The sequence below is a fragment of the Poecilia latipinna genome, unplaced genomic scaffold (assembly GCF_001443285.1).
Source record: "Poecilia latipinna isolate Pla-1442-1.1 unplaced genomic scaffold, P_latipinna-1.0 Scaffold148, whole genome shotgun sequence".
In the NCBI taxonomy this organism is placed as follows: Eukaryota; Metazoa; Chordata; class Actinopteri; order Cyprinodontiformes; family Poeciliidae; genus Poecilia; species Poecilia latipinna.
Window position 1 is genome coordinate 45,914 of NW_015112764.1, and position 27,810 is coordinate 73,723.

Consider the following 27,810-nt stretch of genomic DNA (forward strand, 5'->3'; position numbering starts at 1 on the left):
TTTCGCTCACGGTTTTTTTCCATTTGCATTCTGGGTAAAAATCTATCTACAAACGTGAATATGTGGTCGGCAGTAATCCAATCCCCCCCCCCCCACCACCCAGTCCACAGTTTCACTCTCCCTCCACCCCCCACCCCCCCTCAACAAAACCTTTCTAAGGTTTCTTTCCCGAAAAACTAAGACCGGCCCGACCAGAAAAGGGAACAGTCATGTGGCCCTCACAGGAAAAAGTTTGGGGACCCCTGCTTTAGACAGATAAATAGATTGAAAATCCAGCACAGTTATTCTGCATCATGCCTATAGACGCTGTGTTGGAACAAGACAACACAATTTTAGTATCAAGTTGAAGGGAGTTGAACATTTAAAAAAAAAACTCCCCCAGATAAATAGTCATAAAATTTTAATGCTGTCCGTTTCCCTTTGTAGTAACTCACTGACAAATGAGTTACAGAGATGCTACAGTTAGAACAAGACACCTCTTGAATACTGTGCTGGAATCTAGTTCATGACTGCAGTTATTTTCCAACCTTAACTGACATACATGACACAAATATGAGGCTTGTACTCTAAAGTTCAATCCACAGATCTGCCACTATTTATTTGTTCTTCCTCATCTGTGGGAGACCCTTGTTACATTCTATATCAGTATGTGCCTAAAAAATGTTATTGCAATCTTAACGTAGACCTCTATAAAACATTCACTTTTTGACCAGCAGAATTCCAACTTTAGTCTAGATGTTCATGGACTACTCAGACAAGATTTAGATAAATTCAAGTAAAAATGCTTAATGTACATAATGTACAAATAGTATATATGAACACTATTAGCATGGTGTTCATAGACATTAGACAGTAAAATGATAATAGCTGAAGATTTCTGTGAAACACGTGGATTTGTAATTACTTGTTCCTGTAGCGTTTTTCCATTTTTAGTGCTAACCTAGCTAAACCAAGCTAACCTAACAATCTTGGAACATGTAACATGACATGGATCCCAGACATCTAAGCAACCAGCTTACTTTCATCACAAAAAAGTAAATTCTCTTTTTAATTCTTTGTTATTTTGGATTTATCAAAGGTCAAATATCACATATAAATATATTATTAATTTTTCCTACATCCATTATTTTTCTAATCTATTAATCAGCATTTAATGAGAAAGAAATATAACAAACTATGAAATTGAAAGTTAATGTGAACAAGAAATTGCTTTTAATTTTTTTTCTGTTTGTTTTTTGTTTACATGTATGCTTGTGTATCATTTAACATAAGATGAACTCTGAATGTACAAGAGGTGGAGCTGGTCATGTGCTTCTGTAGCGTGTTATGCTCTTAAAGATGCTGCTTCTTTTTATTGTCTGTTTCTTTTTCAGCTATGCAGATCATTTTTAATTGTTACGATAATACCTCAGAAATGTCGAATATATGCTAATATATGCACTGTTTTACAGTGTCTAATGTCTTTTGATCCCATGGGTTCATCATCAGTTAATTCTTCATTTTTACCAAAGAACTAATTTTTTTTTTGCTTCTTTTTTAAATTCCCTCTTTTTTTGCTCTGTAACTATCTTAAAGCAAACTTTTCTGCTCCAAATTCCGACTATAAACATGTGAAACTGACAATGAGGTGACGTTTCTGCAGTCGGAGTGAGAATTTTTCTTTAAAGAAGTGATAAAAGACTATATTCACTGAGAACCTTTCTTATCTTTTGAGAACATCTTTTAAAGGTTGTGTGTGTTCTTGATGACCTTGTTTTCCTCCATTTTCTCCTTCTTGGTCCTATAGGTCCCCTTACAAAGAAACACACTGATGATTTAAGTGATAGTGACCGCACGGAAGACGAAGGTATTTTTTCCCCCAAATGCCAATCTGATTTGCATGACAAGGGAAACCAGACTTACCCTTTCTCCTCCAATTTTTATCTTCTTTGATTTTCTTACATTTCTTGTCCTTTTTTTGAAAGTAATGGACATTTTCTTTTTGCTCTTTACTCGTAAACTCTTTTTGGGCTGAATGTGTTTTGTCCTTTTCAGCTTGATGTCTTGAAGTTTACATGTGTCCCACCATTCTTTGATATTAATACTGTAACATAAATTCTCTGCTTGGATTTGCTGTTTCCTTTACATTTTATTTGTTTCTCTATGTTGCATCCCACCAGCAGATATAGAATCTATTAACCCCTCAGCCAAGTGTTGCCACATTTTTGCATGTTTTTTTTTTTCCTTTAATTTGCCTAAACATGGTTGTGTTGAGGGAACTAAGTCACTGGCTAATTTACTAACACTTAGACCTGTTCATGTTTCAGGCATCAAATAAAATGTTTCTACACAATTTTAAGTGCTGGCTATTTATAGCATCGGTAATCCAGTTGCATCTATCAACGTCCTGATTTTAAAATGATAACAAAAAAAAAAAAAAAAAAAAAAATAATGAAAAATTGCCACCTAATATAACAAAATGCAAATGAAGAGAAAAACTGAAAAATCTTAAAATAAAATCTACTAAAATATAATAACATTTTGGACCCTCTAATAGATTTCCTGTGTACCATATGTGCATAGGTAAAAGAGGAGAAGCTGCACTATTTACTGAAGGTGAAGCAAATCACTTAGACCACCGACTCACAAATATATCCCTCCAGTTCTCTCCGTGCTACAATGTTTTTAAGGGATTTCTGACTCCCTTTGTACCACAGTCTCGTCAAAGGCTTCCTTTCCCATTCTAATTTACAACCTGAAAAAGCAATCTAAGATTAAAACAACCTCAAATGCCAACACAGCTTCAAGGCATGTGCAGAACTATTGTTGAAACTAGAAGTTTACATACATGAAATAAAACGACACACACACACACACCCACACACACACACACAGTTTTTTCCCCCTGTCAATCTGAAGTTATATGAGACCAAGCTTCTCCTGGTTAGGTCAGCTAGAATTAGCAAAACTATTTCTATTTGCTAAATTCCACAATAATGAGATAAAGATCATGTGAGATATTTATTTATTAATGTCTTCAAAATAAGATGTTTACATACATGATAATTACTGTCTCTTTAAACAATGGTGGAAAGATTAGATGATGATGTCATGACTTTGGAAACTTCTGATAGGTTAACTGATCCATGTAAGTTAATTGTAGGCTAACCTGTGGATGGATTTTAAGGTCTCACCTGGAACTCACTGTTTTCTGATGGGAAAGTCAGCAGAAATCATCCAAAATATCAGGAAGAGAATCAAGGAGCTGCTGCAGTCTGGTTCATCCTGGGAACAATTTATCGATGCCTGAAGGCGATGCGTTCATCTGCTAAATTACATCCAAATACAGACCTGATGGGCATGTCCAGCCATCACACTGCTCAGAAGGGAGACAGGTAGCAAGGTGGCATACAAACCTGGCTGAGTTATGCCAGCCAGTTCAGCCTGGAGGAGTGGGCCAGAACTCTAGTAAACTAACTTCAATCAGTCAGAAAAAAATGTTGGATGTGTCTTTTTTTTTTGGTGTATGTAAACATCTGGTTTCAGCTGTATATATCGCTGGAACACATGCAATGCTTTACTCTTTGGTGAGTTCATGCATTCATTATATGATTCAGTCAAGCTAATGTAATGTTTCCAGGTAAAAACTGGTGCAATGAAATAGCTGCTCTGTATGTGATTTTCAATCGCATCTGAAATGCATTTACTTTTCATCCAAGCTGTTAATGCTGTAAAGGCATCAACACCTTCTATAAATTATGACAAAGACAATATGAATTTAAGACTAGCAGTTATCGTCTTGATATTTAAGTTGAGAGTAGAGCTCTGACTGTGTGCTTAAACTTCATGTTCTCAATATAAAAGAACAGGGGATGTTTTGCTTGATTGCTGCAGATAGTAAGTCTGTTGTAAAATCACATCAGAAAAAAAATGTCCTTGATAAAATCAGAGGAGAGTGTCATATCTCCTGAAGACTGCTGCAGTGGAGCTTTAATGACAGACAGAAGGTCTTAATAAGGCACCTCTACTGTATAATATCACGAGGCAAACAGAAGTTTCACCCAAATAAGACTCACAACGATCCAGATCCTTTTGATCTGTGCCACCATGCTGTTTTTCTGGGAACTAGCATACATACCAAGTCTCTTGAACCCTTTCACTCACTCACTCACTCACACACACACACACACACACACACACACACACACACACACACACACACACACACACTAACAAGATTAGTGATAACCACACAGATTTATGCAGTAAAATCCCAACAAGCCTCAAGTATTATCTTGATAAATGATGCATGCAAGGAAAACTAATCCAGTTTAACATAGAGGAAAATATGGCTGGGAAAACACACTGAACCAAAGTCTGTCAGGCTCGCTCTGATCAGCTCCCAAGCCCTCCACCCATTTCCCTCTACACATAATGTCTGAATACTTTTAACCTTTGATCCAATGTTGCCTTGTAGCGCAGTCAGAGAACATCCCCTGACCTCACCGCCCCTCCTGACCAGTAAATCTTGCATTTCCCTCTGTAGACTCTGGGAAGCAGGTGTGTGTAATCCTTTTTGTGTTAAGAACAGAGATGTAACCAAGAAAGTCTCTAAAAACTGGAGATTTGCCCCAAGCTCAAGATTTTCACCGTATAATGCTGAAGTAGTTAGAAATATAGATGTTATGAACTGTAGAATTCACAAGAGTTCATGCAGCTCATAAACCCCATCATACCTCATATTCATCTTTTTTGGGTATCATATTTTGAAAGGCCAAGATTTGCAAGTAGCTGATGCAAGGCCAACAGAGACCTGAAGCTAAACCAGTGGTCATCAGGTCCAGGCCTGGAAAGCTGACAGATTTAGCTGATTGAAATCACATGCCTATTATAAAACAACTTCTCAAAAGCACAACATCATCAAAAACTTTTGATCAGCTTTAGATGAAGAAACGGAGCTCAGATTACATCAAACATGCTAAGATCAAACCAGGTGAGACTAAAAGTTTCTGTCATCTAGAATTGACTCCAAACCATCATGGCTAATGCAAAGGCTTGTTTCAGTCCTTTAAATCAGCATCACCTCTAACCGTATAGCACTGATTACAGACATTGTTTACTTTCCAGTAAGGACCCTCATGGTTGATTGTAACAGTGGAAAAGCTTCTCAGTCCTCCAGGAGACTACAATGCTTGGAGCTTAAATAGAAAACACCCAGACCTTTTCTTGATTTTTGTGCACAGATCACCCAAATGTGTACTTCACTTCTGATTATGGACTAGGTGAATTATACTTATCAACCACATTAATCGAGCAGTTATAGGTCATTAATATAGTCACTGTAACTGGTACCTAGAACAAGTAAAATGTCTTCAAAAAGTCCATTTGTTTTGAATTTAAGTATTGGCCACCTCAAGTGATACAAGATGTGTTCAAAATATCTGGTCAGATTCATTTGTCTCCATTGTCTTATTGTTCTATAAAGCCTCACTTCATAAAAAAAGTTAGCATTTTACATAACTGTACCATACAAAGAAAATGAAACCAAACTCGTTCACAAAGAACCGATAAGCATTTGTTGAATTTCAATAGAATAAATACACTCCATCAAACCTTTAAAAGAGTTCTAAAGATCAGAACCAGTCTTTAAGTGGAGCTTCAAAATGCACAAAGGTCAAAGAGGAGCAAGAGACAAAGGAACAGCAGAAGGCATTTTACTGAAAACACGTTAACTGGCACAGTTTAAAGTTTCACATTTTGACTAATAAAACCCAAAATGAACGTCAAAGTGAACTTATGAAGAGAACCATCATTGTTCCTGTTTAAAATTAGTTTCATTATGCTTTATGGAAATCTCCCTACATACTTGCAGTAAATCCCTTCACTTATTGGAGGGAGCATCTTTAACAAGGAGCATTCATGTTCTGGATCTCATGGCTGTTTTTCCAAGCTTCTCTCTCCATCCATCCCCAAAATTTAAATAGGGGAATGTTTTTAGTTTTGAAGGAAATGTGGCCTCTGTTCTTCTCTCACAGACACCATCTCTGCAGTAAGCATCAGTTAGAGCCTTAATTTAGGCTGAGTATCTGCCAGTGCATTCATGAAAGCCCACCGGATCCCCTGGCTCTGTGCAGGTGAAATTGCTTTGAGTCTACCACTTGAGTTATTTGTCCCATGAATCTCATGATATTTTAAGAGATTTAAAACAACTGCTTCCTTGCATCCAAACTCTGCAGCAATAGCGTGTAGTTGGATGTGCAGCTCAGCAGTCCTGGCATGTTCAAAGGCAGTACACCGCACTAGCCCTCTGGGGCTTGATTGTGAATGCCTGGCAGAAAACGTAATGAAAGCCAGATTTATGCTCTGAATTTTAAGGCTAACAGGCTTAAGTCTTTGATCAGCTGTTTGAGTCCGAATGCATTTCTTTAAAAGTTTTAGGCTTTTCTTGTTGCTCTTGTTCCTCCTTTTGAAGCACCACTTATAACCTTTTCATGGTCGAGGAGTATAAATATCAAATTCTTCTAAATTCTGTCCCAGGTTTTCAGATTGAGATCTCTGTGCATGCTATCCAAACTGTGCAACAGGCCAGTTGCAGCTTCAATATGTGACGTTACAGTACAGATTTATTAGTTATTGAGAACCTCAGCCACAGCCAGAAGATAGGATCATAGAAAGAAAGAAAAAAAAACCTACTGCTTGTTAGTCTTGTTGGTTTGATAAGTCTTCAACATGAGCAGATGAAGAAGATACTAAAGTTGTTGCCGCAGCCTGCGGGCATCTCTCAGGGTTTGCTTTGAGAAATCTAAAGCTCCTGAATCTCTTTGATCATATCCTCATACCTGAGAAAGAAAAAATGCAGACTAGCTATTCTCAGACAGTTCTCTCTCTCTCTCTCTCTCTCTCTCACCCAGACTCATTTCAGGAATGTCTAAATAGTTGAAGCGCTCCAAGATTGTGTCTCATTTCACATATTTTCCTAGGGAACAACACTGATTTGTTTTCTCACTTATTCCTAGTTAGCTTAATCCAAAAGTAAGACAAAAGTAGATACAAAAGGAAAATTCAATTCAAAACCGGACCAAGAGCCAGCAATTTTAGTATTACAATAAGTAATCAATATTTATGTGATTAGCAGTGGTTCTGGTAATCACTTTAAATACATCATTAAGTCATGTTACAAAAGATGAAACCCTCCACTAGCTGAATGATTAATTGAAAGGTTCTGAGGAAGAAGAGGCTTTAGAGGATTGTTTTTGGTTCTCTGACAGCCAATCAAAGCATGCCAGGAAGCAAAAATAGTGAATTAAAAAAACTGAACATCTTACAGCTGGAATTTTAAAGTATATTGTGTTCTGTTGACACTGGAACTTCTTTCACTTTGTAAATCCAGGTAAATCCATCAAATTCCCACACAAAGCTGCTGCAGTTTTCCTTTAACCTCACCTCATTACCACTGACCTTCAGAGCAGAACAAAGGGAGGCCGTTGAACAGCCATGCTGGATGTACAGCATCTCTGAGGCAGACTTAATATTTTTCAAGCAGTACTTGAGAGCTCATATCCAAACAGAGCAGGAGGACTGCTTAGGTCATCCATACCCAATAAAAAGTTCAACATATTTACAGGAAACTTAACCAGAAGCATTGTTTTGATTAAAATCCAAGACACACAAAAAAAAGACCAAATATTTGAATCTGGGTGGGATCAATTAAGTTTTAATACCTACCTTATTTCTGTAACCCATGATGCTGTCTGGACACTTGTGTGGAGTGTGTAAGGTTTCTTACAGAAGAGATGTGAAAATATTCACTTTAAATGAACAGCATAATCATATTTGCATACTCCAAGCACATATACTAGAATAGGCATTTGCTTCTCAAACCTCTATGCTTTGAACAAGATGAAAATGAAATTAAGTTTAAAATTAATGTGGCATTTTCTATGCTTTTAAATCTTTTAATTGGCAATTTTACCTTGTAGTTTGAGAATGGAGTCCATGATGGAAAGAAGGGAATCTAGTGGCCTTATGAATTATGATACCAATCATAAAACACACAAAGCCAGGTTCACCATTTTCTTACCTGGGTTTTTCGTGAACAAAATGAATGGAGGCTACATTCATACAGTAGACAAATACATCCTATACCTGGGATTTTTTTATATCATGATCTGACCATGATGCCGTCATGATTCGGGGTTGAAGTGCGGTGAGAGAGACCTCGTAGGACCAGGTTGAGAGATGGAAAATAGTAGATTTTAATGAAAAAGCCATCCACAATTGTTCCAAAACAATTGTGGACCCCTAATGTCCGACTGCGCCGGACCCCTCGCTGCGGGTCTGGGGGCCGGCAACGGCGCAGGAGGCGGACCCCTCGGGGCCGCATCGTTCCACGATGAGGCGGATGGCGGGGTAGCCACACCGTCCGGCCCAGAGACCGGCTGAGCCCCCGCAAAAGCTGCGGAGCCCCGGCGGCTTGTGGAGGGTAGCCGGGGGTCTCGGAAGGAGCGCTGGGGGTCCCGAAAGTCGACGCCTGCACAGGATCAGCAGCAGTGACGAAAGGTGCAAGGTCCCCAGCCGCTGCAGCAGGTTCAGGCATCTGCGGAGAAAACGCTACAGCCCCAGCGGAAGACGTGGTAGGTGCTGGACCCGGAGACTGCGGAGAGGCTGGAGCGGCGTGTGTGGAGGAGTGTCTCTTCTGAATGAATTCGTTGTATAGTTCGAGAAATAGTTCCAAAATAAATGAGTCTCTTGAATTGTTTGAATAGGAAATTAAATTCCTCCTCGGAGTCCATTTCATAAACGTTTATGGGTTGAGTAACAGAATAGTCCTTGGAAGCTGTCTGGGAGGTTACCGGAGAGGAGCGATCCTGTTTAGCCATCAAATCATAGTCCGATTCGATTCCCATTTCCTCCAGCAGCAGCGGAGAAGGCAGGATCTCCACATCCTTGTAGAGATCCCTCTGTGCCAACTCCAACTGCTGCTGGATCCATTCTTCCTGGTCATTCGATGCCATGATTCTCATCTTGTCTGGTCGGGTCCTTCTGTCATGATTCGGTTTTGAGGTGCGGTGAGTGAGACGTGGTAGGACCAGGTTGAGAGATAAAAAAAAAGTTGATTTTAATGAAAAAGTCATCTACAATGGTTCCAAAACACAGGCAGCACAGTTGAACGGATGGTAAAACTCTCACACTGGTAGCACAAGATAAATGGATTGACTGGAACTACAACTAAGAGAAGAACATAGACAAGTAACAAAGAACACAGGTGGGTTTAAATACACAGGGAGGGTAATCAGGGAATGAGACACACCTGGGAACAATCAAGGGGAAAACAGGACAACACGGAACTCACTACACGCAGAAACCTAAAATAAACACACAGAAAAACTCAATTTTCAAGAGATACAATGTTTGGAAATTAGTCAAAGGCCATTCCCATATGTGGTCCTAAATCAGATAGGTACCATATTGAAAGGTGATGTCACACTTTATCCATGGTTTACGTCACAGTGTTTTGTACAGGAGGTGGAAATCAGGAGCATCACAACTAAATAACGGGTGACAGCAGCGTGGCTCATGTTGTGTTTGCTGCTCTAATTTTGCGCTCATGTCCACTGTTGCCCGTTTCAGATGAATCTCTACAAGCCAAGCTACACAAACATGTTCATAGACTCTCCTTCAAAATAAAAGTCTTGTGACAACAGTATTATTTCTTTTGAACAGTGGATGCAAATCAGAAAGCTGTTGGGTCCAGTTGTACACAAATAGTAGTGTTACACCGATTGCACTTATCTGGCTGATCACTGATCTTTAAAAAGCCTGACCTACCAGTTCAGATTTTGGCCAATACTGTTTTTTTTTTTTTTTTTTCTGAAAAGTTGCTAAACATTGTTACAAATTGCTAGCAGTGGAGTGACTATTGTTAACCATTTACATGCAAAAGTGACCTGTTGGGCAAGTCAGTGAGTCCTCTCTCACAGCAAAGCAAAAGGACAAGATCTGATTGGCAGACCTTTGTAGAGATGGATAAGATCAGCTTCACATGCAAGTATGTGCCAATCACCCATTTCCGAAGATTAAGGAGATCACGACCCATTTATCAACCAGCCATTTTATCGCTGCACCCCTAATAAGAAATGGGATATATGTTTGCTTTTATAAAGACAGAATCCTGTGTTTGATGTCCCTTTTTCTTCTGTTCTTATGGGTCACTTTAGTGCTAGATCATCCTGATCTGATGGTGATCACATTAAAACTATGATGCAAACAACAAATAAAATCTCAGCAGAAAGTCAGATTTCAATATTAAATTCACAATGTGATGTTAGCTACATGTACTGTAGATACTACATTTGTCTTGATTTCTTTATCAGTAGATAGAAAACAAACCTCTTCTTGCAGAAATAATCCTAATGTGTATAAGGTGAACCAGCTGAAGGATCTAAATAATAAACAAGTAGAGGCAATAAGTAGGTTTTTCATCTCACATTTAGGTTAGCAGAAAGAATAAACAGAGCTGTTCTCAAGATCTTCCTTCTTTTCATTTAGATGTCTTCATTGTCTTACTGACAAGGCATGAGTGTTCCAGCATTTCTGGTTGGGATCAGATTTTGTGAAAGACGGAGAGGAAATTTAAAGTTTAAAAGAAAAAAAGAAAAGACCCTTTAGCAAGGGTCTAAATCATCATCTCCATGATCATAGTGATTAATAGAGTCATTTTTAATGCTTTAAAAGTGTTAATAACAATATTTCATTAGAATGTGATAATCATGCGCCAGTTATTGGTTTGGTTCTTCAGCATTATTACCATGGTTATCACTATCATCAGCACCAACAGCCACCAGTCTCAGAATAATAATGACAGGCATAAATAATCTTGACTTCTATAAACCAGCATGATTATCACCATCAGCTTTGACTTAAAGCTCAAAATCATGGGCCTAATTAAGTTGTCCTACAATTTCTCATCATTCCTTCATCATTGTCTATAAAATCATCATCTATAGCAGGTAACCATAGTAACCTAATGTGTGACCACCATTGAAGAGTTGAATGTAATTATCGTTACAATCACTGCTGCTGTTGACATCAACATCAGTGTCTGTGTCTTGTTTGCTCCCATCTTCACTGTCAACATTGTTATGACTAAATTCATTTGTATAATGGCTTTAATTATGCTTATCATCACCACCATAACAGCTACTATCATCCTCATTACTGTCACTCATCACTTTCATCATCAAGGCTTCACGATTTCATTACTGAGGCTCATTGTGACCAATATATAAAATTAGAGTTACACTTACCAGCTTATACAATCAATACTCCAGCTATACATTTTAATTAATATTATGACATTAGCACTATGAGTGACATGAAAATTGCCATGGTGACTCACACAAATACTGTCAGTATTTTAATTATAGAGTACAAACACATAACCATTTTCTATTACAAGTTTTTGGAATAATTTGACGAGCTCTATGACAAGATGCTGGATTGTAGAGAAAAAAAACCTACAGAGATTGATGTTAGGTATGTTTATAGAAAAGGTTAAAAAAAGAAATAAAATACTAACCACGGTCAGCCTTTAATCCTCTGTTTATCCCTCATTTCCCTTTTAAATTAAATCTTTATTTATTTAGGACATGAAAAATAAAACAATGCAAGAAAGAAATTGAAAAAGAAGAATACGACAATACGTAACAAAAGGAGCAGGGAGAAGCTAATGCTTAGTAAATCCTTACCCCAGTTGACTTGTAAAGTATAAACATTGTGCATTTCACAATGCAGAATCCAAATATGTCCATATGGCATATTTTTAATCAATGTCACAAAAAAGTCACAGTACAAATAATTTTTGTTAACACTTTATTTGAAGGGGTGTGTGCATAAGACTGACATGACACTGTCATAAACATGACATAACATCTGTCATGAACACAAAGAAGTCTATGAATGTTTATGACAGTTGTCATGAAGTGTCAATCGGTAAATAATGACACTTTTAATGCAAAGTTGCTCGGAAAGTTGCTTTGAAAGTCCATTAAAAATGCCAACTTTGCATTAAATTATCAGAATTTACAAAATCATTAGAGATTTGCATATTTTCCATACGTCTATGGTTCTGTGGTTAGCCCTAAACTTCCCTAAAGACTTCATCTGATTTTATATCTTTGTTTATAAACATGTGTAGTTTTCTACATTTGTATTTGGATGTGAATATTATTAGAACATACAGTATGACAGACAATTTATACTCTAAACAGCATACTTTCTTTTTACCATGACTGTACACAGCTATTGTTGTGCTGCGGTTAACAAATTATGCCTATATATAATAACCATTTCCTTTGGGTTCTTAATTATTATTTTATTTCTTTATTGAGAGAAGATTTAATTTTAATTCTGTAATAAGGAAAGTGAGAGGGTAACTACTTCAATGCAGTTCAAGGACTACACTTTTTTTGTTTTTAGTGTCATGTGAACAAACACTCTACTCAGATGGAACCACAATTTCTTTCTTTTAGTTTAATATCATCTTTATTTTATGACATAAATGTCTAACAGAGTATACAGAAATGATTTAACTCTAAATAAACTTCCAGACTTATGTTTTGTCATATTAGCAAAGTCTTTGATTTATTTAAACAGAAAGGTGTCTTATTTAACTTCTAATTAGTCCTGTTTGCCTCTGGTGCTATCAAGTGCTTGCGTGTTTCAGAACTGTAACGTAAAGGCAAATATTTCTCTACAGCTGAACAGATAAATAAAGCAAATACCTGATGGCAAATTTACATCTCAATGACCTGAAAGATTTTTTATTTTATTTTTTTTGAAAAGGCCAATCGTAATATTTACTAGCAGATTTTTCTGCAGATTAATTGCTCAGTTTCTGCATCAGCTTGATATGACAGGTCAGATTGCCACTCCTGCCTGTTGACAGCTGGTTTCCTGGAGTATAATCAAGACTCATCACTTTAAGTATTCTGTTTCATTAACACAGAGAGTATGTGAAACTTAAAATGGTTTGCAAAATAAACCCCCATTTACCAGTAAACACAGTCCAATCCTTTGGATGGAAAAAAAAAAAAATAAATCAATTTGATGCCTGAAGCTAACAAGGTCTCCATATTAAAAAGCCAGTGTGCCAGGACAATTCTGGAAAACAAACTAAGAGGTAGCCAAAGTGTACTAGAGAATTAAAATTTCATCACTGTCTGTCACCTTCAATTTGTCATCTAATCAGTCCTTCTGCCTGTTCCACCTCCTCTTCTTCCTCCAGATATTAGGGAGAGTGGAAGCCCCAAGCCGGTGATGGTTTTTATCCACGGGGGTTCTTACATGGAAGGAACTGGAAATATGTTTGACGGCAGCATCCTAGCCAGCTATGGGAACGTCATCGTTATTACAGTCAACTACCGCCTGGGCGTCCTAGGTAAGGATCCTTCTGTTTCATATGTTGGAAGTAACTGGACTTTCTTTATTTGTTTCTTGGCTTCTTTGTTTCCTTCTGTTTTTCTTTCTTTCCTTCATTCTTTCTTTATATCTTTCTTCCTTTCTTTCTTTCGTTGTTGAACAAGCATAGTGTTGCCTTCTGGCTTGAACTGGGAGTACTCAGGCAGTTTTTGCTTCACTCTGCTGTAATCTGATCTGTGGCTGGTGTCGGCTCTTGTTTCCTTTCCCATCGTGAAGAAGACCCTGAAAGGCTGCTTTAAGACGGTTGCTATGTTGAGGTATTTCATTTGACAGATCAAAACCGCAGAAGATTGTTAAGCATCTCTGTGGTTGGATGAGTCCACGGCATTGAAAAGTTTGTGGGCATGAGGCCATCAGGGCATGTTTTCCGTTGATTCAGCTTGAAGACATTCCTGGGTTTCTGATCCCCAGCAGATGATGATTAGACGAGGCTTAGTCATACACACATAGAGTGAAGTCGATGCTGATTTGTGTTACACAGTGTTGGATACACTTTTTTTTATTTTCACTCTGATTGACATACATGTGACATATGTTTTTCAGTGTAAATATTGAAGGTTTGAAAAATATGGACTCACAGAGGAAATCGTCTGTTTTGTTCTCCAGTCAACAGTGTTTGATCCATACTGGGACTGTCAATTCTCACTTTTCTCTCCTCTCCATTGTATCTTGTCATCAGTTGTATTCATAATTCCTTCTCTTTTGTGTTGGGCTGTCACTAGTGTCTCCAGAGGGCAGGTATGTATCGCATATATGATGAAAACACAACTTTCACCGACTCTAAAGCAGATCATACTGAGGTTTGTTTGAATGAGAGGAAATTATCTAATTTTCATATTGTTTGGTTTCTACGGTTTCAGGTTTTTCTGATTAAACTAGACTGGATTAGTGATTTATACCAATAAAAATCTGTCTCTGCATATTTGTCTCTATTTGTAGATGTATGTGTGAATGTGAAGAATGAGCATGGACATGGCCCATTCCTTCCAAAGCAAATAAGCAGAATATGAGTCAAATATTAATGCTGTCTGCAGTAGTCTGCACTGTCTAGTGTTATTTGAATCATTCAGACTGATTGCTTTTGTATGATTTATTTATTCGCTCTGCCAGCATACTCTAATCAGAACTGATAGGAATATCGTTGCTACACATATATAGACTAATAAAAAAGACAATTCACTGGCATGAAGTTTATAAAATGTAGGATTTTGTTTTTGTTTGTATTTTTTAGTTATTCTAATTAGAGTATTCTATGTTCCTTAGTCCTTATTAGATCAGTTTTGTTTCTGTTCAGTTCTTTTACGGTTTCTTCTTATGTCTTTGTGTCTATAGTTTATTTTTCTTTAGTGTTAGAATTATTTCCTCCTCCCCTGTGTAATCTTCCCTGTGCCCCTCTCTATCCCCCCTCCTCAATCTACGTAAACGGTCTTCAACTACTCTCACCTGCAACCTATTAGCTTATCATTCAGGTCTATTGTTCCCACACTCTGCCTCCCAATATTTAAGGCTCTCTGCCTCTACCACTAGTTTCCAGTTTGTCTTGATTCTCATCAGGTCTCCTTGGTAATTTCCTCATCTTTATGTAGTTCCCTCATGATCTCCCCATGTCTCCAGTTTTACTTTGTTTTTGGATTTTTCTGTTTCCATAGACTTTCACATTTTGTAAGTTTTTGTTCTTCATTTTTTGCATTAAATCATCAGCACCACCTGATGAGTTTAGACTGCTGCATTTGAGTCGACCATCCTCAACACAAAACATGACACTGAGACTTTCTGTGAAACCAGTTTACAATACGGAAGTTAGTGTTTCCGATAAAATGATGAAACTTTCAGACCAGATTCATTAGATTTTTTTTTTCTTTTCTATTTTCTTTTTTTTTTTGCTCATCATATTAAAGGCATTTTTTCCAAGTCAGAAACCTTTATCTAGTCATTATGAAAGAAAAATAATACTGGCCCTAGGATGAATCCCTGATGGACTCCTTATTGTAGACTGTGTTTATCAGAATTACAATGCTTAACAGAAGGATTTCCTACTTTATTAACATCAGTGTGGTATCATAGAAGTCATATAAATGAAACTTTGCCAGAATAAGCCATTGAGAAACTATTTTAAAAGCTTTAAAGAAAAGTACTTCATGATCAGTGATGGCTGTGATAACCATCCATACGGATCTGTACTGATGTTCATATATCTAACTGACTTTTTTATCCCTTGGAAGAAAACACTTGTGTTTTAAAACAGAATAAAACTAGTCAAAACATTAACCTTTCTCATCTTATTTCCAACCTGCTTTCCTTCCACTCCACCCTTAATTCTGTTCCCTTTTTCTTTTTGCTCTGATGTCCAAGTTGGAAATGGCTGCAGGCCTAATAGTGTTGGAGAAAACTGTCTCCCTGCTGGTTAACATGGTGTCTCTCCTTAGATTAGACTGTGTGCATGTTTACCCTCTTGGCGGTGGAAGAAGAGTGTGTTACTTTATCTTACCAAACCTTCTATCTTGTGTGTGTGTGTGTGTGTGTGTGTGGGTGTGTGTGTGTGTGAGGTGTTGTATGGAAGTTATTAAAGTCAGTTCCACTCTGTCATCCATTTAAAAAGTACATCAGTCAGTTTGGTGGGTTGCTCTGTTAGGACATACATATTAGTGTGAAATTAAGAAATTCTGGGCCTGTGTTTAATGTTCCATTTATTTTGCCTTACAAATTTTTGAAGTAACATCAAGGAATTAAATCTTACCCAACTTAGTCACATTTCAGTTTATTTCAATGGTGACCATGTTAGAGTGAAGGTTCACCATGTTGACCAGAATAAAGTAGTTTCTCTGATCTGTGGCAGTTGTTCAGGTGGTCAGCATTGAGTTGGAAGACAAATCCAAAAATATTTTTGACATTTTTAGCTCTAACATGCTCATTCATATGTGAGTTATAGAGAAAGTTATCATTAAGGCTGTAACAATTCATCAAATGTTTGAGTACCTCGATTATTAAAATTCCTCAAGCCAAATTATCTGCCTCCAAACTTTGTTAAATTATATTTAGCACCATGTGTTCTGGATGGATACATATTTTTGTTACGCAGTACTCTCACTTCTGCTAATGATTTGTTAATGAATGCTAATGCCATTAACACAATATAGAGTGACCAAATGTTCTCTTTTTCCCCCAGACATGTCTGGGTTCTCATCCTCAATCTGGTTCCGTGTGGCAAAGTGTGAAGCAAGTGTACGCATACATGCAGACAATTGGAATGTAAAAGGCTGCACTATAACTGATGCTTTGTGTAAGTGTAGCTTTACAGATGAATCAGAAAATACATTTCTGGCCATCCCTCGTGGCCCTGGCGTGCATGTTGCTGGCATAGGTGGCTTCGTTGTGTGACGAAGGTGCCAAAGATGTCTCGCTCACATGGACACAAAAGATACAAATGACTGTACAATGTGAGAGTTCAGAACTGGAGAATACAGATTTTGGATTTACGATTTTTTACAATTTTTATTATTGAATTTATTATAATTTAAGATTTTTGTAGAATTTTTGTCCAGGTTGACTTAAGAAGTGTGATATTATTGTTACAGGTACATTTTCTAAGCTACGCAAAAGTAATTGTTAGGAATGCACATTAACGGTTGGATTCATATTGATACCTGATGACACTGTACTGCCTATTTACCCAAAGCTCCAGCTTGGAACTGCAGTCTCCAGCCGAGCTCCAGCCCCAAAGAGCACCCACCCATTCACACTCACACACACACAGTTCCACCAGACTAGCGGCAGCAGCAAACACATGGTGACAATGCACATTTGCTTAGCTCCTAAGAACCATTGTAAACTGCATCACAGAGAAGAATTGATGACGTTCTGAAGAGGATGTCGAAGCTTCTTAAAGAGACAGACACCATTTTCAAGGTTTCAAATTTTAAAGTAAAATTTATTTTAAGTTGTGTTTTGCACATATAATATTTTTAAAACAACTGAAGGTAACATAGTTACTTTATTGTGCTATGAAATGATACTTTGTGCCTGGAAGATACATAGTTCCCTTTTTGGTTGAAAATTTGTTCAGTTGGTTGATATGGTTTATATAACATTGCTGTATGCTGTCCTAAACTCCATGAGAAAATACATTGACTTGAAGGTACATTTAAACCACAGGATCATATAAAGTTTTTGTGAACCTCAAAAGGACATAATTGAGACGCAAACTATAAGATGTTCATTTGACCTTACCTGGCCCATTACAGTCACACCTGTTTGCTGGAGTCTCTTGCTTTGCTGTCAGACCAGCCTCCTTTCCTCACACCAGTGGTTTTTCTGCTCCTCCTTGTGGGTTTGTGTGCAAGAGTGAGCACTTTCCAGAAGCCATTAATGTCTTTAAATATGTAGAGCTGCTGACACAAAGCTGTATTTATTAGTAAAGAGCCTGAGCTACAATGGATTTGGCCATGGGGCTCATATATAGTATTTTACAGTTGGTTTGTGAGTGTGTGGGTGCGTGTGCATGTGTGCGTGTGTGTGTGTGTGTGTGTGCGCAGAAGTGCATTTCCTCAGGAGTTTCTCTGTTGTGCCGATCGGGTGTTAATGAAACACATGCTGTATTGCTGTCAAAGTGCCATTAAAAAGTGGCAAGTATTTATTGTTCATGTCATCTCCATCACTTTTGGTCTGCTCTCAGCTGGAGGCTCACATTCATCTGGTTTAGACAAATTATCAGGTACTAACTACATTCAGGCTGCATTAACTACAAACAAATTAAATGGTTTATGAATTATGTCCAACCTGAATGAAAATTGCCAGAAAAGTGGCATGATAATATTTAAAAAGATACTGACTTTGCTCGTTGTGGTGCTACAAATGAAGGGTTTCTCCATGGTGATGTGATGCAGAGCATCTAGAAAGCAAGACTGTGCCTTTAAGGCTGGGCCCTTGCAGTGTTGAGTTTGTTTTAGCCCGGCCAAAACCTTTAATCATGCTGATTGATGAGGTGCATTTCCCTGACTCAAACCTTCTCCAAATACCTCTTCCATTCCAGCCATACATCAGCCTTTGAGCCAATTCATCAAGCCTTTGATTGTTTTAAGATATACCTGGCCAGTAAAATATCCATTTCTCTGCATGGCATGGCTCCTCTAGCTCTGCCCTGTTTACAGCACTGGGATTGCCATAGAAACCATGCGGGTGGGAGAAAATGCAGTTGGAGATTGGTGTTTTTAAGAGAATTTTCTGAATTACTTTAAAGTAATTATGAATGTTTAATGAAGGGAAAACAATACCTACTAATGAGTCTTTGTTTTAAGAGGACTTGGTTGAAAGAAATTAAAAACACATTGAGTGAAAATGAATTCCAAAACATCCTATTTTTAAAGACCAGCATTGTGTGTGACATAAAGCTAACATATAGCTACTAAAGACATACACTTTGTACATGCTTTATTTAAATACTTGCCTTTATTTCTGCTTGACAGAAAAATCCCTTTCTGACTTAATATAAGTAAACTCAGGCAGTGAGGAGTTAGTTAAACAATGCTTCAGGTTTTTATCTACTGAGACCTGGCACTCACAGTGATGAAACATTTTTTGTTTCTTCTATTATGGTGTTCACTTTGGCCTGCTGCGTCAAATTTAAATCATAACTGGAGGATAGCCATCAGCTATCTGATGCAAACAAAGTGCTCACACCTGTACCATTTGATGGACCAGATTGCACTAGCATGTAACCGGGACTTTCTGTGTATAACAATCTGACAAAGAGCAGACAGCTGGCATAAAACATGTTATGCGATGCGATGCGATACATGGAATGCGATGTTAACGGCTGGTTCAAATGCAGTAAGATGTCTCATAGTGCATGGTTCATGTCCTCATAGCAGAAAGCTGGTCTGAGTGTGATTTCTCCATTTGCCATTTGAGCGCTATTTGTAACAGTTCCCTGCTTGCCCTTTCAATGCGATAAACAGTAAAAACAAAATTTTCATTATTTAACTCATGTATTATTTTCAGCTTGTGTTCCCGCAATTTTTTCTAAATGATCAATGTGTGTGCTTGTTTGAGGAGCAATACCTCTGACACAGGCCTTATCCTCATTACTTTCTTTTTGAAAATATTACTCACTTCCTTGCTTACTGTCATATATTTTCCCTCTATTTCTTTCTACTCTGTAATTGTGTTTCCTATTTGGTGCTTGCTTTGACCTGCTGCTTGGATGTTTGGGGCTGTTACTTTCATGCTGATTAATTCCTTTCTTCCTGAAACAAATACCCTAATGATTTACTTTCAGTGCTCTGTACTCACAACTACTGACTTGCAAAGTGCTGCATGCAAAAAATAATACATCTAGAAATAATGAATTTCACAACTATTTGAGGAGGCCAGAGACGCCACTGAGGCACCAGTGCATATTTACTAATAGCAATCAAAAACATTGCACAGCTTTTTAAAGATGGCCATATGTAAATTACAGCTGCTGCTAATGAATATTTTTGGATTTGATTATTTGGATGATTAATTGATTAATCAAACATAAAATTGGCACATTTTGTGGATTTTTCATTAATCCTTTAAGCCTTTTCAGTCAATTTTTAGAAACACATTAAAAATATGCAAATAAATAAATTTCTTTTTAATTAAGAGAATAAATGTTTTATTGCCTAAATGCCCTTACAGCATTCCTTTAGTGACCACTTGATTATTTGTAGCAAAGGATGCATCTGCAGCTAAAAAAATACTTCTAAGATTTACATGATTTACATGTCATTAAAAGGTGCTAATTATTTTGAACTATGCTACTTGTTGAATCCTAAATGCAATTTTTTTTATCTTTATGCTCTAGTTCAGTGATTCCCAAAGCTGGTCCTGAAGGCACACTGACCTGCCTTGCTTCAACACACCTTTTCAGATGACTGCAATTCAGCAAAACCCTGTTAATCAGTCATCAATTGAAACCAGGTGTGCTGAAGCAGGGGAATGCCTAAAACATGCCGGGCAATGTGCCCTGACGGTCAGGGTTAAAAACTCCTCTTTAGTTAACGATTAACCAGTTGATGATTATTTCAATGATTCATCTCGATTAATCTGAATAATTGTTTCAGCCCTGTAGTACCTTGCTTGTTTTAAGCAGTTGAGCTAATATTTCTGGCCATATTTTGTCTGGGGTCTGGTATTTTCCTGAGTTTGGATCCCAGGGCTTTTTGTGGTAGGCTCTAAAATGTGTGTGCTTGCGTTGAATGAATCACCCATTTACCTTTAGATCTCAGTGTTCCCTACTCTACAACATTTTATCTGAACTGTTGAGAAAAGTCAGCCTTGATCAGTAAGCTAGCTGTTTAGAGATGCTCTGCTGTTTGTAACACTTTCCTTCTCACTCTGCGTCCCGGCTGGAGCCAAACTGGAGAACATTTTTCAACACTTTCCTTGCTTGTTTTTTGTTTTTTTTTTTCTTGTGTGCATCAAAGGACAGAGGCCAAACAAGATAATGTCTGAAAAGTCCAAAGAGGTCCTATCAGGCTGTTCCTATGGTAAACAGCCAAGTAGTAGGAGCTTGTTTAGAACAATCAGGCTAGGAAAAAGGATAATCAAAAATTTTCCATCAGCCTGTGTTGAATTTTTAATATTGTCTCAAACATAAGAACATTTAGTATATCCACAGAATTTCAGTTCTGTGGTTATAGAGTTTTTGCTATGCATGGCAAGAGACTGACTAAATAAGCATTTTATAGCTACTTTCTATTCATTTTCCTGCATCCTCTGTTGGGGAAATGGCAGACATCTTCCTGGCTCAGCTGTGCCATCCTGCCATTTTCTACTGAACCAAAGCTTCACTCTATCCTCACTTTTTAATTCGGCATTTAGCTTACAACATAATCACCTATTCAGTGAGTGGGGGGGTAAGCTAGAGGACGTTAACCACACTAATGGTGATCTGGCAACGGAACGATTGGCAGCGTTGGGCTAACTGCAGCTCTGCTGACTGGATTCATCTGGCAGCAGCTGACTATCTAGACATGCTGGCCAAAACCTTTTCATATCAGAACTTAGTCCACCATTATACATAACACAAAAACTCTTGTTTATTTAGAGTATTAATATTGATGCCCAGAGTCACTCGGAGCTTCCAACACCAAAACTTTTAAAGAAGTTGTCCAAGGATTTTTCAGATACTACGTCTTTCTTGTTTTATTTAGCTACTTTTGTCTGGACACCTTAATCCAGGGTTTAAAAATATTTAGTTTGAGATTAAAGTATTTTATATTAAGTTGTTACATTTAATTTACCCACAGAGACAAAAAGTAACTTCCATCCCCCTAAATCCAACTGAAGACATCTCGATGTAAACAGCGTGAGCAGATACCCATTTGCAGATCCCCTGGTGATGTTGTTATTTATTGATCAAAGCCTTTCCTTTGGCTCGCTTCTGACTGGAAGCTTAAGCCAAGGGTTGGTTGTAAGCTTATGTTCATGTCTGCATGTGTGTAATGAGGCTAGTACAGCAGACGCACATATGCAAATGCGATCAAAGTGTGTGGTATAGTTTCTCACCACGGCATACTGAATACACAGAGGTGTGTACCAGTCATAGTTTCATTGCCTTGTAATAGTTATTAATTCCTTTGTAATTTTCAAAGCCTGTTTTAGATTTTTGCATGGTCTGAGGCAGTGGCGCAAAAAGTGGGTATGCAGCGCATGCAACGCATAGGGGCACTGCACCAGAGGGGGCGTCAAAACCCCGTCTGGAGGGGGCGGCGCCCCAATGATGCCTTCGCATACACTTCACCGCGCTCTTACAATCCTTCACCTCGCGCACATGTAAATGTAAATGTAGCGAGTTTTACCTCTCACGTGTCTTCGTCTCGGGTGGGGGGTAAACATACGGTCACTCATACGGATAGAGCGACAGTATGTTTTCTACGCTCCTTCACCCTTATGTACCTTCCTTTGGAGGTGAGGGGGATTTATATTTTCGCATCCACCTGAATAATATGTAGTTGCGCCCCTGGTCTGAGGCATTTGCTGTAAGTGTGGTAGAGACATGTTCAGCCTCTCAGGTTGTCAGTCTTTCCACAGTCCTGAGGGAACTCCACAGACTATCTACGGCACTGAATAAAACCATCGCCAACAAGCTATAAAGAAGACAAAGAGACAGAGGGACAGAACGATGAAGAGAAAATGTGATTTAAGACACAATGGGAGTTGTCCGCCCAGCACGACAAAAGCCATCTGATTGGTTATCAGTGTGAGTCACAAATCTGCCAATGCCATATTTTTAGAGGTCAGACATCAGGCAACAGGAGAGGGAAGAGGGAACAGCATGACGCTTCATGTAGCTGAGAACATGTCAGAGTTCTGCTGTCATCTTGGTCAATAACTGGCTAATAATACATACAGACATCCTGTTTAACCTGTAGTTTGCTTTCATTCTAGTTAAGATTTTCTCATAGATTTTTCTGTCTGTTATTTGAGACATTTTGTCTGAGGAATGGATGTACTGGCATCAGTTTTAATGAGCAGTTCCGTTGATTTCAACAATGTGTCAGCTTTAGGTGTCGTCCCGCTGAGCAGACTGTCCTTTATGATGTATCACTGAAAGTGCACGTTGCCGAGGTCGGTGTGATGGATGAGCATGAAGCAAGCACATCTGACTTTCACAAAGGAGACTGAACATGCAATAAATATTTGCCTTGTAAAAAGCTGCGATACTTACTCCAACCTTACCCAAAATACATTTTAATGCAAAACTACTGCTGTCACAACATTGTTTTAGTGTCATCCTTATTTGACTTTGAACATGCATAGCTAATAACATATGCTGATATCAAAAACAGGAGGAATTTTTCAAATCAACTTGTCAGCAATAAAAATATCATATAATAAAATGTAAAAAAGTAATTTATTCATGTCACAGTTATCTTTTCATATTATTTATATTAGTGAGCTTAATTATTATAAATCATAGTTCACATGGCAGGATTTTTGGTCCCGATATTCCCCTACTGACAATCACAGAAGGTTCAGCGTTCTAAGGTTATTGCTTAAGAAAATTATAGCTGATCATCCTGCTGTGTGTGGTGTGTTAAGACTGGTCTGGTCAGTAAAATCTAAAGTCAGGGATATTCAACATATTGGATTGGCTTGGCCCAATATGGCAGCACGTGTGGAGTCCCCTGACTGTGAACGGGAACATATCCTGTTTGACATGTTGAAGTTTGTGTTTTCCTCTATCTCTTTTAGCTATTTGCATGCTCGTATATACACACGCACACACATAAGAGCACATTTGCACAAAGCTAAGGTTGAAGAAAATGACACACTATTACTCCCTCTTTAAGGAGCAGCTTAGGTAGAGGCCAACAAAGAGAACTGGAAACTGTTGTTTGATGCCATTTTGCTCTGTTAGCCCCTAAGGATAGCATGAATAAATGGACCAGCGCTGTATTTTAGACTTAGTAAATGGAATTCATGAATTGAACTCACTGATTCTCCTTCAGCCTCATACATCAAGAACCTAAATGGAGACAGGATAATTTTCCACAAATGTGACAGGTAACCAATCAAAAAGCACAGAGGGGAATCCCAAACAAAGAACAGCTGACATTAGAATCCAGTGGACATCGGATATGGAGGACTGTCTGATATGTGGCAACAATGTGAATGTTTATTCAACATTTGCTGCAAGGAATATGAAGAGAGATGACAAGGAGAGGAATAGGAGTGAAATTGCTAACACAGTTGATATTCCCCGTAACTTTTCAGCTATCTATTGTTAATTTGACATAAATTATGATAACTTTATTCATTCAGCTAGGGCTTGACAATGAAACAAGCTACATGCATTTCAAGTAGATTGTAGTTGTGCTTGTAAAACATTTACTAATGTCTGGTTTTAATATTTGTTAACTAAACTTATATGTTATTTTGTGCCCTTTGCTCTCAATGTAATTGTAAACATCATGTAAACATCAAAACAGAACAACTTACCTCCATCTCCATATCATAGCCACTGTCTCCACTCTTTTATCCAACATCTTTTATTTTTGTTATATCTGTTATTGCTTAAAATAAGTCCACAAACTATTGAGATTCCATGTTTGTCTACTCCAAATTCACATATTCTCAATGTTGGGAAGTGAAATGAGTTTGTGTGGTGTGTTGCTCCTGCCCTGTGGCTGCACATCCACCACATATGGTACGATCCAACCTGTTATAATTAAGAGTTTTTACTGGCAGTTGTTTGGTCTCTGAGGTTTTTAAAGTCCTGCCATCTGAACTGGGCATAACTGAAGCAAACAAAAAAATATAAGAAGATCAATAGTGTAACAGGTTTTACTATATTATATCTGCCATGAAAGTGTGAGCTTACACTTTGATGTTTTTTTCACATTATCAAACATCAACTTTATTTTCCCCCCAAAACTCCCAACAGAACAGTTTAAAGTAATTCCCCTATCCATGAAGTGATGGCTCACAGACAGCATCTCAACAGAAACTAGTCTTATCCTTTCAGCTTTGTAATTTTGGGTGAACTGCTATTTGTAGCAGCAACTCTGTGATCAGACCTTTGCATTAACTTGTTGATCCTATCTCCTTTTTTGTCTGTCACTCGTTGTGCCATTCCTGCCATCTCACTGCAGCAATAGTCTATTTTCCAGAATCCATCTGCCATATTGCCTTCTCGCTTTGTTCCGAAACAAATCCCATAATCCTCTCAAAGGTCAGCCTTCTCTTTTCTTGCCTGTACAGCTCTCAGCACTTGCCATGTATTCATTTGTTTTTCCCCAATGGAAACAATAGAACAATATGGGAGATAAAAGGGAACGAGGAGGTGGATGAGATGGTGGGAGATCCTGTTGTTTCCCTCCATCTCCCTTGTGCACCACTGTTTGCGCTGGTTTTGGCTTCTTTTTGTTTTCAGTCATTTGGATTCAGCAGAATTATTTATTGGCATAAGAAGCGTTGTCAGAAGCCAACAATTAGCGGTTCCTACACTGTCAGTGTACTGGCTTACTTAGTGGTTGGTTCCAAACTTAATTCATTTTGCTGAATGATTATTATCATCATTTACCATGCTCTGGGCCTGGTTTGTAAAGCCAGAAATCTTTAGGTTCTGGGTTTTGGCAAATTCAAAGCAGGCTTGTGAAGAGACCTGCGGCTGTTTTTCATTCCTCATGTAGTAACATACACTCTGCACATGGAACACATATTAGTCCCAACAGAAGTCATCAGACCCACACACCCTGGAGCCTGTTGTGCGAGTAAACACAGAAACGGTGGCTAAATTACAGGGAACCAGGGAACAGGGGACAGTGTGATCATTGAAAACTAAATGGCTGATTTGCATGAGCAACATTCATCTGCAGCATATTGCATCTAGCTAATGCTAATTACACAAACTATCAGCCACTTAATCATTAATCAATATTAATATGCATGATTATTAATATTTCTGTTTTCCCTCTACTGCTACAGCACTGCAGGGCCCCACTTACTTGTGTTTACATCAGCATCAATCTTCATTATACATCTTCTATTAATTAACTGTCTCCTCTTTCCACTCTCCATCTCTCTGCAGACTCTCATTTCTCTACCTTTCACTCACTGTATGTGGTTGTCACTCAAATTTGAACCGTCTCCCTTGATTACACTTTTGAATGCAAATATTGGCTAGTCCATTTGATGCAACTCAATTAGGAATGCATAAATTATGATTATGATATGAACTCTGAGACATTCATCCAAAAAAAGTGCAACACCAATTTAAAGTGCCTGTAAAAAGTATTTACCTCCTTCGGTGTTTTATCCATTTTAATCCTTCTGCAAATTGATTATGCTTAACATAATTTGGATTTTTTTGAAAAAAAAAAAAAAAAAAAAATTTTTGTCCAATGTGAAAACTGATGTCTACAAAATAATAACAAAAAATATCAATCATAAAATGATAGACTGCATAAATATTCTCCTTCCAATTCTCAAAAAACAGTGACTAAACAGAAACATAGAGGAGCAAAGAAGCAAAAACTGAAGACATCTGTTTGGTAATAAATCATTTTCATGGCACTGCACATGATCATAGAACACACCATCACATTTTGTCTTGTCATTCTGTGGAATGGGAGTACATGGTGGTACAATTGGTAAACATTGGGTGTTTCTGCATGGAGTGTGCATGTTCTCCCTGTGCCTTCTGTGTACTCCGACTTCATCGCTCTAAGGGTGTGTGTGTGTGTGTGTGTGTGTGTGCATGGTTGTTTGTCCTGTCTCTATGTTGCCCTGTGATGTAATGGCAACTTGTTCTCAGTTTACCCCACCTCTCACTCTCTGAATGCTGGAGTTGGGCATCCCCACATACTCCTACACGAACAATATAATAGAGACAATGGATTGATGGATTCTGTTAAATATTTTCATATTGTAAAACTGTGAGCATGTTGTCCAGCCTGAGCCTCCATCAGCCGGATGACTGAATCCTAAAGACTGACTTAACTAATGTCCTCATACTCATCCTACTGAGTAATGTGTAGCTCTGCAGGTATTGATTTTTAAGGACAGCGTTGTCTAATTTTAAATAACATCAGGAAAATCTTTATTCCAGTTGTTGCTGCACTTCATCTTCTTTATCTTGCTTCCCTTTTATTTCAATCTCCACTGAGGAACTTGGTACAGTTTCATGGAAAAGAATGAAAACATTTTTTAGATAGCTCTCCTTCCACAGACCTTTAGGTCCAACCAGGAAGTAGAGCAAACAGGAAGCCCAATTACTCTTTGTTGTGTGTGATTTTGAGGAGATGTGTGTGTGTCTGTGTGTGTTTGTGGGGAGTAGTGAAGATCTATAAATGCTGGCCTTGCGGCTTCATAACACATCCCAGGGGAGTTGTGAACTGGTCACAGTGTTGACAAGTTTGTGCGTCTGTGTGTTTCATTTACTGCCCCACAGAGACCTTTCCACGGCCATACATTTAGTGACATTCACACTTTAACTGCTGCTGACCAAGCTGTTATTTCCTGTTGTGAGCTGACCTCTACTTTCAATCTCCAACCCCGTTTCACTAATTTGGACCCCAGCCTGTATTGTCGGCGCTAATCACGTAGTCTTAGAAAGATGGATCTTTTTTACTTTTGGCAACCAAAAAGAGGCTGAAAGTGCAAACAGGACTTCTGCGAAGGCTAATGCAAAATCCATGTCCAATTTAATAACAAAATGTAATCATTTTCACCATGACACTCTTTTGATTAAAAACATAATTCATGCAAATCTGTTTACATGAACATTGTTTGTTGGTTAGTGTTAACAAAAAAATATAATTAAATTATGCTAGTTTAAAACTTAACATGTCTTGATTGAAATAGCCTAATTATAGTTTTCAG

The 27,810-nt window shown here is 38.0% G+C and overlaps 1 protein-coding gene across 1 annotated transcript in view; it reads left to right on the forward strand.

Annotated features, from left to right (window-relative positions):
* The first annotated feature begins 1,268 nt into the window (after positions 1-1,268).
* The window catches only part of nlgn1 (neuroligin 1), a 228,706-nt gene continuing 202,164 nt past the window's right edge, over positions 1,269-27,810 (forward strand). Inside the window, exons 1-2 of the mRNA XM_015029260.1 lie at positions 1,269-1,846; positions 13,265-13,417. Coding sequence (XP_014884746.1) covers positions 13,297-13,417 — 121 coding nt within the window. The 5' untranslated portion in view covers positions 1,269-1,846; positions 13,265-13,296. The remainder of the gene's footprint in view (positions 1,847-13,264; positions 13,418-27,810) is intronic.